Source organism: Poecilia mexicana, unplaced genomic scaffold, assembly GCF_051168715.1.
Source record: "Poecilia mexicana isolate PSO_F unplaced genomic scaffold, ASM5116871v1 scaffold_16, whole genome shotgun sequence".
Lineage (NCBI taxonomy): Eukaryota > Metazoa > Chordata > Actinopteri > Cyprinodontiformes > Poeciliidae > Poecilia > Poecilia mexicana.
In genome coordinates, this window is record NW_028263385.1 from 17,290,944 (window position 1) to 17,303,724 (window position 12,781).

Sequence of the window (12,781 nt, forward strand, 5' to 3'; positions counted from 1 at the left end):
AGCTGAGGATATGTATCACACCTGAGCAGTAAACATTAAAAGAAACATTGTGTTCACCGTTGCACTTGTTGACCACCCAGACGATCAGAGATAAAAAAGAAGGGGAAAAAAAAAAAGAAGAAATAATGCTATTAATCAAAAAAGTTCAAACAGAGGTGGAATAGTTTAACTCCAAGTATCTGCTCCGAAATCATCTAGTTTTCTTTACTTCTGATAATCATGCTTCTTTGCTTCTTGCCTCTGGGTAATCACATCAACTGAGCTGCACCACCTCTAAAAACAATCACGTCTAACTCACTCCAAACTCGGAGGTGTGTGTTCGCCTCTCATCGGAGGCCAAAGATCACCCACCCACTGTTCTTCAAGCACCAAGAAACAAATATTAGCTTTATTCATTATTCATTGAGGGTAGCGGCAGTGGGAAACCCAGCACCTTTGACAAATCAACCATTTAGCTAACAAACACATCGTGGCATGGCACGCTGAATCCAGAATTGTCGCCCAGCAGGCTGAGTGGGAGGCTGCCCCTGCCCCCTGCAGCTGTGCTTATCACAACAGCAGCAACGATACAGAAATAGGACTCTGGTGTTTTTCCTCATTGTGGCATTTACTTAGAATGCAAATCAGCAAAAAAAAAAGTGTGAGAATATCATTGGAATAAATGACGTTTGAATTAAAGTCCTAATTCAAACATTAGTTATCTTAAAAAAAAAAGTGTGAAATTTTCATGACAGATTGTCCACCACGAGATGCGTGGAGGAAACAAAAAACAATGAACATCTATATGAAACATTTTTTTAAAAAAGTGAGCTAATTAAGAACTTAGAGAAATCTATTCCGCTCAGCTACAGCTTCACACAAAAGCACACGTTAGAAGGGATTCTGAGTGCGTCAATCAAATCGCAGGCTCTGTTATAATTTTAAAGTCAAGTCGCATCTTAGCTCCCATATGGCGCCACCGAGGGAAGAACAAAGCGATCATGAATCAAGCGAATACCTTTGAAACAAGATTGGCAAAGCACCAGCTCGGTTGTTTGTGCAGACTTAATGTTATGTAAGTAGGGTTCCAAGCTTTGAGATGCAAGAGTGCAAGCAGGCAGATGTGGGAGCTCAACACTTATCAGCTGCACAGAGGAGGAACTGACACAAGGAAGGAAGCGGCAGGACGAGGGGGGTGAGTTACTACCGTGTTTAAATATGTCTCCCTTATGCATTTCTTGTCTGTAAAATGAACAGAAAAAGAAAGCTGACCATTTGGGCCAGTTTTTTTGTTTGTTTGTTTGTTTGTGTGGCTTGGTGGAGGTCCGCTCAAATCAACAGTCTCATGAGTGAGTTTAAAAGTTCAGCCCCCCCGATGGCTGCTCTCAATCTGGCTGTGGAGGGATTTCTGTGGGAGGCTGAGCCTCAGGGTGGAGTGCAGGGGGGAAAAAAAAAAAAAGAGAGAGAGAGAGGAAGAGTGCTCTTCTGTGTAACGCTAAGCGACAAACTCCCATTTTCTGCTACTGACGGGGGATTTTTAGAGCAGATTGGCACATACTTTTTACTGAACCACTAAGAATACAGCTATTTATGCCACCATGGAATAGGTTCAGTGCCAAGCCCAATATAAGAATGCGTACGGTCTTGGTTATAAATTGGCACAACTAAATTATAGATTGTTATTCACTGTATGGCTTGTGTTAATAAAAATTAACACAAGCCATTACCAAGGCCGCCTCTAGCAGATACCCTGGACAGGTCGCCAGTCCGTCGAAGGGCAACACAGAGACAAACAACGCACACACACACACGCACCTCAGGAGAATTTAGAGAGACCAATTAACCTGACAATCATGATTTTGGACTGTGGCAGGAAGACGGAGTACCCAGAGAGAACCCACACATGCAAACTCCATGCAGAAAAACCCAGAGCCAGGAATCGAACCCAGGACCTTCTTGCTGCAAGGCAACAGTGCTACCAACTGCGCCACTGTGCAGTCCTCATTGTCATTACGAATGATGCTAACTCGAACAATAAATCTTGTCCTTTTTCTTTTTGTCAAGATTTTTTTTCCCCCAAGGTTCATGACAGTTTGCAGCAATTCTTCTGTATCTGTGTGAGCATGCTGCTCACATCGTATGACCTCAATTCCAGTCACCGATTGGCTCAGTTAATTCAACAATTTCAAAAAGATAGAGCTTCACTATTTTCCTTTAAAAATTCCACTCATAACTGATAAGAGGCCAATTTTAGTGTATTTCTATCTCAATCTCATAATTTTCAGCATTATAAACTTAATCTCAATCTTGGGAAAGTGAAACACTCAAATCTAATCTTCGGTACACAGGGGTATAATACCAGTGTTCTGGATACATGTTTGCCTTTGTTCCTTCACCCTCATATGGCCATAATTTATTATAACAAGGTGTGACATTAATACCTGCTTGTATTTCTGTTTTTCAATAAAACCAATCAGACCTTGTTTTATGTTCCTCTTCATATTTTTCCTACAAGTTATGATATGGTATGAACCAAATGACTAACTCTAATCGTAATTATTTTTATTTTTCTGTCAGATCAATAATTGCCATAATCCTGTGCCTGTCAATAAATCCACTAACATTCAGAAAAAGATTATTATTATTATTATTATTATTTTATCCAGGCCCTGCCTGCAACAGCCTGCTCTTGGTTTGTACGATTTCTCTTCTATTGATCCTCTGAAGTTTAAAGTTGCCATTTCCCCCCCTACAATAGTAAATGAGGCCTCATAGCTAGATGCTATATAACAAGCTGTTCCTTTTCCATTGTCCCTTTGAGCAGTAACATGTATGATTGGGTCCTGCTTTTATGTCTCTCTGAAAGACCCTGGAACTTCGTCTGAGACCTAGTTTTCAGACACGGGGGCACAATTTGTTCTAAATTGCAGTGTAATTGTCTGTCCTTATCGTACCTTTGATACATTCAGTTCCTCCACTTGAACCAGCAATGAGTTGGGCAGTATGGGAAAAATTTCCACAAGTTTTATATTTCGGTATGCCAGTCTTTTGCTTTAAAGCTGCAGTAGGTAACTTTTATAAAACTTGTTAAAACTGTCAGTATATCCTGACAATACAGTGCGAGAGACAGATGCACAATATATATAAATCATAAAGCTCCTCTGCCTCCTCCCTGTAGAGAAATGCACCAACCAATCAGAGCCAGGAGGAGGGTCTTAGCACTGTCCAATAAGCTTGTATACATGCTTCAGCTCAAGATTGCCAGTTCGCTGCAGCCTAAGGGCGGAGAAACAACTTACTGTTACAGGAAAACTGTTAATCCTCTGTCATTGGTGGCCATGTTTACTAGCTGGTACATTCACGGCACTGTAAGGAAGGAGCTGTGGCAGCAGAGAGCAAAGGGAGGGTGTGAGTAGTGTGTACATGTGCATGATTGACAATGCTAAGATTCCCCCCTCCTGGCTCTGATTTATTTTCTATAAACAAACTGATGCACCACATTCTCATAAACATATGCCGTCCATTATTATCCAGGAATCTTCTAGATATGGATCCTTATCCAATTTGGTGATAAACCATGTTTTTCAAGAAAGTTGAAGAACTGCATCACAAAGCAAAAGTGATAACTAAGTGGCCCAGAGATCCAGACAAGGACATTCCAGTATAGATCTTAATCCCAATAAAAGTCTGCAGTCATTCCTCAAAAAGAGACTGGACCCAAAAAAAAAGTGATTTCAAGCACTTATAGAGCAAGAATAGTTCACCATGAGCCAGGATTTGTCCCAGATGTTGGCAATCCAAAGTGGCATTATGGATGAATTGCAGAAATCTTCGAAAAGAATTGCTGATATTGTAAATACAGAAGTTTTGCTACAACTGATGTAATCATCAACAAAGCGTGTGAAACTTCAAAAGGTTTATTATTAAATGGCAATTTACCCTACAAGCAAATCTAAGTCTAAGACCGGGTAACGGTGAAGCAGCAACATTTCTCATAAACTGAAGTAAGCATCACTCTCAAAATCTTTGGCAATGGCTAACTTCAAGATGACATTACTGGATACTGAAATATGTCCTTTCAGTCCCCCAGAGTTAAGCAAATAGAAACACAACTGGTACTTTATTACAGCATAAGCCACTATTAAAGTGATATGTATTTTTTGTGAACATTGATAATAAATCATATTTATTAAAAATTAAAAATTAATTGTCAGAGTTCTTGAAGTGAGGGCAAGTTATTGTTCATTTTTGCACCAAAAAATTCTTTAAATCTGACAAAAGATTTGACTGGTTGAGCTCTTGTAACTCATTAAATAATAGCGTTTTAGTCATGAAAACTATGAACAATGAAGCCTTTTTTGAGGGCTTGATGATCTTTCTTAGCATGCCTGGTGTTTGTCTTGCAGGCTGAATAATAGGTGGCACATTAAGTCAATACATTATGACAGAGTCAAAATTCCTAAATATTTCATTTAAAATAGGTTCTTTTGTCAAGTTGTCTGAGAGTCTTTTTGTGTCTGAATGATTCCTAGGTTGGAGTTATTTAGCCGAACAACAACAAAAAAGAAAAACCAAGTGAAAAAAAAAGGCTAAAGTAAAAAGATAAATTAAGACTTTATGATCACAAGGTCTATGGAATTTAAAGTCCATCACAGATGTGATTAAATTGGGTGTCTTTACATCTTTCAGGCAACCATTCAGCTTTGAGTTCTCAAATCACTTTTTGATCATTTCTAAAATATAATTACAATGGTTCCCAAAGGAAGAACCCTAAAATGTCTGCTAAAAGTTGGGATTTAAACATAGAATCTGCAAAAACACCAGAAAAGGAAAGTGGATAGAACATATTAAGAAAGTCTTGCAACTTGTGAGAAAACTAGATGGTTACTTGATGACTCAAGACCTTTACACAGTACTGTACATGTCTCGAATTCCCTTAAGCATATTTCATTTATTTCATAAATTCAATGTATTATTTACCTGAACAACTTCATCATCTTCTTCCAGAAGACCCTCCAATACGTCTACCGCCATCTAATAAAGAAAGAAAAGAAAATAATGAAACAGAATTAAAATAAAAAGCATTTGAACATACAAATGCTCATTCAATAGAGAGATAAGCAAAATGTGCTGTGAGGAATGGCTTCAAATACATTTGCAGTAACCAGTAACATTGTTGTTGGCGTTGCTGTGCATCTTCCAGGCAGCTCAATCAATGACAGTGATCAGAGGGTCTGATAAGCATCTATGGGGTCAGCGTCCCCATTCACAATGTCATCAATACCAACAAGACAACAGGCACGGCAGTCAATATACACACTCATGAGTGCTTATTGCACAGTCAATAATCACTGCAGACACTGTTTCCGACGGCCCTTTTAATCATTTTACTGACAACAGGCTCATACCCTCCCTTCACCTCGCAGAGCAAGAGGCCCAAATAAATCTAAAGATCAACTTGACACGTTGTCCATATTCCCCCCCCAACTCCCACTTTCAGGGTGTTTGTCTGATTCACTCTCTGTAGTGTCCTGGAGAGGCGGTCTGAGGTCTCAAAGGAGCCAAATGTTAGCTGACCTTTGTTGGAGCGTTGTCTGTGGGAAGTTTCCATTACAGAAATCAGAGCTCAACTAAAGTAGGCAGCGTGTTTGTTTAGCTCCGTCTCTCTCCATGTGGAACCTGTGGTTTGTGCTGCCTTTGTGAGTCTCTTTGTGTGTGTGTAAGGCCCCAGGTGATGATATATTGATTTTTGTCAACTTCAGGTTGGAGGCGACCGCTAGCCAATCACCCGTGGTGAAGGGCAAGAATAAAAGACATACACGCACCCCCGCAATTGCACACATGCACACACCCGAAAGCAAATGCTCAACAAAAATGTGACTTCAACGAGCTGCACTTGTTTTTGTTTTTCTGCTAAGGCAGAATTATTAGCTGGATAACTTCTCAGTTTTTTTTCCTTCTCCTCCTGCTGCTCTGTGGAGTTTCTTTTCATTAAGGCAACGTGGTTCCGGTGATGAGAAAGAGGCCCGCCGCCTGCACAGACTGAGTGAGAGTCGGGTTAATTGAGAGTATCTCGTTAAGACTGCGCAAACGTGCATGTCAGAGAGTCAGATGATTGATTGCTAGACCAATTATGAGCAGAGAACCTATTGTCCTAAATTAATTAATGACTGATTAAAAGCACACAAAACAAAAACACCCAATCTCAACCCATGAGGGATGGATTTATGCCAAGCGCCACAATTATCTCCTCTACTTTCATTGTCTCACTGCAACACATGAGCACTAAGATAAAGTGCCAAGCGATAAATATTTAGTGTTTCCATTCTGTGAATAGTTTGCAATCTGTTATGCTACAAACATAAACTTTCATGAATATGACTGAGCTTAAATGTCACGTGCAAACTGAAACAAGTACTTGTGAACTCAGTGAAATATTTTGCTTTTCAAAACTGTCCGTATTCGTATTCAGCCCTCTGAATTGTCAAGCCTCTAAATAATATCTAGTGAGACCAAATACCTTCAAATACAATCTAGTGAGAACACAGAATGCACCTGGATGTAATTTTTCCCAGTATAAATCCAGACGTTCTATGAAGGCCTAAGCGGTTTGTTAGAGAACATTCATGAACAACGCATTATAAAGACAAAGAATCACAGCAAACAGATCAGGAGTAGACATGTGGAGAGGTTTAAGTGACCATTGGCTTACAGAGCACTATCCCAAAACTGAAAACCTACCAAAGTATTTTAGTCCTCCTAAATAAGTCGGCTATGGAAAGGATTAATTACAAAAGCAGCCAAGAGGCCCGTTGCATCTCTGGAGGATCTACAGGGATCGGAGCTGGTGAGAAAATGTGTAACCAGGATCTATTAGAGGTTGTAAAACAACCGAGATTGGGACTGAGGTTCAACTTCTAGCATGACAATGAACATTAAACATTAAACCATGGGATGGTTTACATCAAAGCACATTCACCTGTGTGCCCAGATACACATGAATATTTTAATGATCTGAGTTGCTTTCTGTCCAATCTGACTGAGCTTAAACTATTTTGTAAAAAGCAAATATGCCTGCCACTTAATAGCAGAAAGTGGTGGTTCTACAAAGTACAATGTAGCATTCATTTTAGACTTTATTCACACATATTTTGTGTTACTCTACCAAATAAAATCTCATTAAAAAACATGGAAGTTTGTTGTTGTAACATGACAAAATATTGTAGAGTTCATTCTATTGGACAGGACAAGAGATCTGCTGGAGTATTGAACAACAACAGATAGAACAGACAGTTTTAGAGCAGTAAAAATAGAACAAGAGATATATCTGGAAGCGAGGACAAGTGAGCAATGATAACCATTATATCGTCTCCAACTTCTTAACTACGCTGGTCAGCCCAGGGGCAAGTGATTAAAGATTCAGAGTTTTTTAAGCTGCTTCACGCTCTAAACAACAACAAGATTAATATTCCTGTGAAGATAAGAGAAAAATAGGGAGTGATACAAATTAAAAGAGGGAGAAAGTTGGAAAGGACGGGCAAAAAAAACCGAAAAAAAAAAAAACCAAGATGCACATAAATACTAAAAACAATACAATCACGCTGTCCTCTTTATTTCAAGACTTCTACAGCAAAAAAAAAAAAAAAAAAAAAGCAGGACTCTGGGGAGGAACTCATTTATAATGTTCGCTGTGCTCAAGTGCAGTTTGTGTGTTTGTGTGTCGTCTTCAGGCAATGCTGTTTAACAGAATCATTTTACTGGAGCGTGCAGCACAGACTGGAGAAAGACAAATCACTTTACAAGTGAGGGCGCGCCATAGCTCACACACATGCAGACACACACACACACACACACACCCCCACACACACACACACACACACACGCAGACACACACACACACACACAGGGATAGCTACAGCGAAGTAAATTAATCTAGGAGAAGTCTATGCAAACTCTGCTCGCGAGCAATATGGGAGACACAAGCAGCACGAGAGTCTAAATTTAACGACAGAAGCGTTTAGTAAATAAATAAAAGTGAACACAAGTGACAAGGTGAGTAGGTGCGATACTATCCACCAGCTTGTGTGACAACTGCACTGAAAGATGCCTTAATGGCTGTCAGGGAAAGGTAGCTGCCCGTTTCCCCGTCTGCTGTGTGACAAGTAAATCAGCAGCAATGACGGATGATGATGATGACGTTTGTGTGTTTGTGTCAATGTAAGTGAGAAAGAAGGGAGCTCTGCAGGACAAACAGAGAAACTAAACTCCTCCCCTCCCAATTAAAACAATTAGCTTAAATTCAGGTCATTTGGTCCTTAACAACTGTATTTGTCTTGGACTTGTATTTATATCAAATTACATCAAACTGCTTATGAATTTTACCTGTTTGTTATGTAGGCTTTTATCCTGTACTGGATGTGATAGTGTCTTTATGCACTTTTTCAGTCGGATGTCTTGACTTTTTCCATCATGTTTTTTCCTTCAAAACTAATTCACTGTATGTTTATGAAATGATAGATTTTGAAGTCATAAATATACAGTAAAACTATATCCCCATGAAAATTTCACGCAGCTTTATTACTTGAATCCAGTGATTAAAACGCTGTAAATGTATTATTCTTTAAATTCTACACCTGTAGACTGAAATCACTGAAATCAAATGACTGAAACTAAAATTCAGACATTTAAAAAGATGTGGTTGAAAACAATTAAGAAAACAGCCACTTTATTTACTTTATAAAGATGGACTATTGCGCTGTCCGCAGTCTTTTTCACCCCTGGCAAAGATGTGAAACATGCCTTAAAATTGATGTTCTTTGCAAGAGCACGACTGATGCAACTTCCTTAACATTCCCCTAACATCTGTGTCCGGCCTGTTTCTTTTCCACAGTTTTTCTCACTTTAAACACTCTAATCGTTGCTCTAACTCTACATGTAGGGTAACTTAGAAAATAACCTATTTTCTTGTTACCTTATCTTGATTTATGAAGATCACCACACCCTTTGCCTTATTTGAATATGTTTTATTCTCTTTATGATTTTAAACTGTGCCTGTAAGAAACAGGTTTGGTCATTTCATTTTTAAAGTCCAGGAAAAAAAGACAAACAACAAAAATGCTTTAGTTTGAGTTATCCTACAGGAGTTTGTAGTGGTGCACATAAGTGTTGCAACTGTTATTTTGTTTGAAAAACATATTTCTTGGCATGCTTGTTTCTTTTGATAAGGTGCTTAAATTAAATGTTTGATTTGTCTAAAATTATCAGCGTGAAATTACATGTTACTGCAATAAAATTTATTTTATGGCTTTTAACACATCTTTAACAGGGGCACTAATAAATGTAGAGGGCTCTGTAATTATCTTTGAGCTCATATTCCATTAGCACTGTGAAAGATGACATTTCTGGCATGCATTCATGTTTTGAAATGAATCAATAGGGGGGAACGGATTTGAAGAAGTATTTTTGGCTAATTTTCTTTCCCAAATTAAGTAGGAACGATCACAGAATGTGAAATCCACTCATGTGGGAGAACTTTTTTCTTGTTCTTTTTCCATCCCACATTTTTGGAACAGCTAATTTCCAGGTCCAGCCGTCATTCAAATCCCTTGTTTATAAGCTATTTACGACTTTTGGAGAGTTTTAATCTGTTGTCAACAGAAATAAGTAAAAACCCCATCTTAAAATATATTTTTAAACCACCTTAAAAATTCTAACTGTTTCACGCTTCCTGGGCAAAAAAGGGAGGGAAAGATCTTTACCTTTGAGAGCATTGCATTTAGCATTAGTTTTATTTAACACACCAATTTTTATGTCTATAGCTGAATTAACTTTTTGTCTGGCTCTGGTATTTATGAGGATATAGTTAGTGTGCTGTGAGGAGTCTTCAGTAGATCTTAAATCTTCTTAATGGGGTTGAAGCAAGAGATCTTGGGTGGCCAATCAATGACTGAAAATTATGTTTTATCCTCCCTAAATGACTCTATAGATGTTTCAGCCAGTTGAATCCTGGCGTTCAATCATGCTCCTCTCTCAGTAAAATTGACTTAGTTTATATGTCTGCTTGATAGACGAGAACATTTTGAGCTAAGCAGAGAAGCATTTTTTTTATACATATACTAGAAATACAGGATGTGTATCTTAACGTTGCTTTTCAGGAATATGGTACAACTCATATCAATAATGTGAAAGAGCATCTCAATAAATTAAAATGTTGAAAGGATGGTTGCCTAGTGACCTGTCCAGGGCGTACCCTACCACATCCCTAATGGTTGCTTTACAAAGTGCTGCATCCAAGCATATTAATAATAAGTTTAGTGGAAGGAAAATGTGTACTAGAAAAATGTGTACAAGAAAAAAATGCAGTTCTGGAGGTTCTGACTCCAGAACTGCATCTGGAGTTGGTGACCACACAGAGACGTATCTAGGACAAGTGATGCATACAGTATGTCGCCCTCCTTGTGTTAAGGTACACCTGAACACCATTGTTGAAAATGTCTTAGTGGATGCAAGGAGAAAGAAAGTTTGAATTGTTGCTCAGTGTACCAAAATCCTGTTTTAAGACAAAGTCAATCTTGTTTTTGATGATCAAGGTACCACAGCCCACAAGAAAAGTGGAGAGGTACAGAATTCAAGCTGCTTGATGTCCACCGTCAAGCTTCAAGTTAGGGATAGTTTTGGGAACCATGTCATCTGCTTATGTTGCTCCATTGGACTTTATGTCAGGATACTGGGCTGGGCTAAGCCCCTAGAGCAGTGGCTCTTAACCTGGGTTCGATCGAACCCCTGGGGTTCGATGAGTCAGTCTCAGGGGTTCGGCGGAGCCTCTGCTGCGGAGGTAAAGACACACTTGTGTAAAGTCGTGATGACACGCCTCGCTTTGCCATCACTTGCTGCAGAGGATCACGTTACATTGCTTAGCCAATCAGAGCTGCGGAGGAGCACTGATTGAAGGAGCTCCACTCTCAGCATGGATTTGAACTTGTGTCTTTAATTACTTCAGCAAAGCTCACAGTTTTTACCAAATTCTGTAGCTTTCAGTGTACTTCTAAATCTGCTCCTTAGTCGCATCTTTTTGGGCTTGCTACTGCCTCTAGTGGCGTGGGGGTGGTAACACAACTAATATAATTACATTACTAAATCAGAATACTGCAAAATATTTATGATATATTATTAATTTTTCATTCTCTTAAGAATGTAGAGCTAATTAAATGATCTAAACAAGACTTTAAAGTGGTTCCAGTTTCTCTCGATGGCCAACCTGTTGAAACTGTGGCAAATTTTAAATACCTTGGGTCGTTCCTGGACAGTCACCTCAACTTTGCTGAAAACACTGACTATTTCAGAGACTCCACCTTTTAAGAAGACTTGGTGATCTTGGGACTCTAGTTGGGTCACCCCTATGTCTTGAATTTGGGGGGGGGGGGAATCATATTTTATTTATCACTACAGAAGGGTTCAGTGAATGTGCATATGAAACTGGTAGGTTTCATATGCACATATGAAACCTACCAATTCTTAACCTTTTCTGAGGTACCTCAGAAAAGGTTAAGAACCACTGCCCTAGAGTCTATAAGATATAGTACAGATGATGAGAGACAGAATACCCAAAAATGCAGATGAGATGAAGGTTGCTATTATAGTAACTTATGCTCAACATCTCAGCAGAGCCAGGTGGACCGTCTCATTGCCACACTCCATTGATGTCACGTACACTAGTGTTTCACTGCTAGAGTGCAGGGGATTGTGGGGGGGTCACCATACCGCTAGAGTGAGGGGTGGGGGGTTGTGGTAGCGTATTGCAAGAGGGGGGAGGAGGTCTGACTGTACACTAACCACCTCCGTCCCTCCCCCGCTCTCATGGTGGCAGCAACCTGCTAAAAGTTTTCCGTATTCTCAAATCCAAAACTTGACAGATATGCTATTTTATTTATACAAGTAATTTCCACGATAATGTGTCTACCAGAGGATTTTTCTGGTCATTATCTTTCATTAGAGCCTCATTGATGGTTGTATGTTGAAGCACTGGGGAGCTGGAGTCATTTGAAGTTTGTATATCATGTGTTGTCCAAGTGTACCATTTGGAGACGCCAAATGGAGACTCCAAATGGCACACTTGGACAACACCTGTACATCCTCATGAATAAACTCATTGATGGTTGTATGTTGAAGCACTGGGGAGCTAGAGTCATTTGAAGTTTGTATATCATGTGTTGTCCAAGTGTACCATTTGGAGACGCCAAATGGAGACTCCAAATGGCACACTTGGACAACACCTGTACATCCTCATAAATAAACAAGTCCAAAATGATATTTCTTTTGTGCTATTTTGATCAATTTTGAAATACATGAGTAGAATACTTTATGCTAAAAATTTATTGTATTTTCCAGTCAATACATTCAATACTCAATGTGTATTTACAAGAAATAAAAATGAAAAATCTGGCTGAAGGAAAGTTTTTCAATTTCTTTTGTGTTATAAACATAATAGCTACAAACTACTTACAGTTAAAGTATTTTTGACTGCAAAATTAGAAAATTTAGCTTGTCATCTACATATACTCCAAATTGTTCAAGAACAGCAGCTGATTTAATTTGGGTATATCTTTTCAGGTGTTTTTGGTGATTTTGGTACTGCCAGTTAAGGGATTAAATTTAGGGTGTTCATTAGCTCCAACCAATACTCATGAAAATAAGCAAATAAGGGCTTGAAATATGTCACTCTGTAGTAAGTGTACACATTACACAAGTTTCACATTTTAATTAAATTATAGAATTGGATCAAAGCACTTGTATTATAAGCGGG

The 12,781-nt window shown here is 38.9% G+C and overlaps 1 protein-coding gene across 1 annotated transcript in view; it reads right to left on the reverse strand.

Annotated features, from left to right (window-relative positions):
• Positions 1-12,781, reverse strand: part of LOC106923121 (uncharacterized) — a 31,891-nt gene that overhangs the window by 8,117 nt on the left and 10,993 nt on the right. Inside the window, exon 9 of the mRNA XM_014996013.2 lies at positions 4,960-5,013. Within this exon, the coding sequence (XP_014851499.1) occupies positions 4,960-5,013 (54 nt within the window). The remainder of the gene's footprint in view (positions 1-4,959; positions 5,014-12,781) is intronic.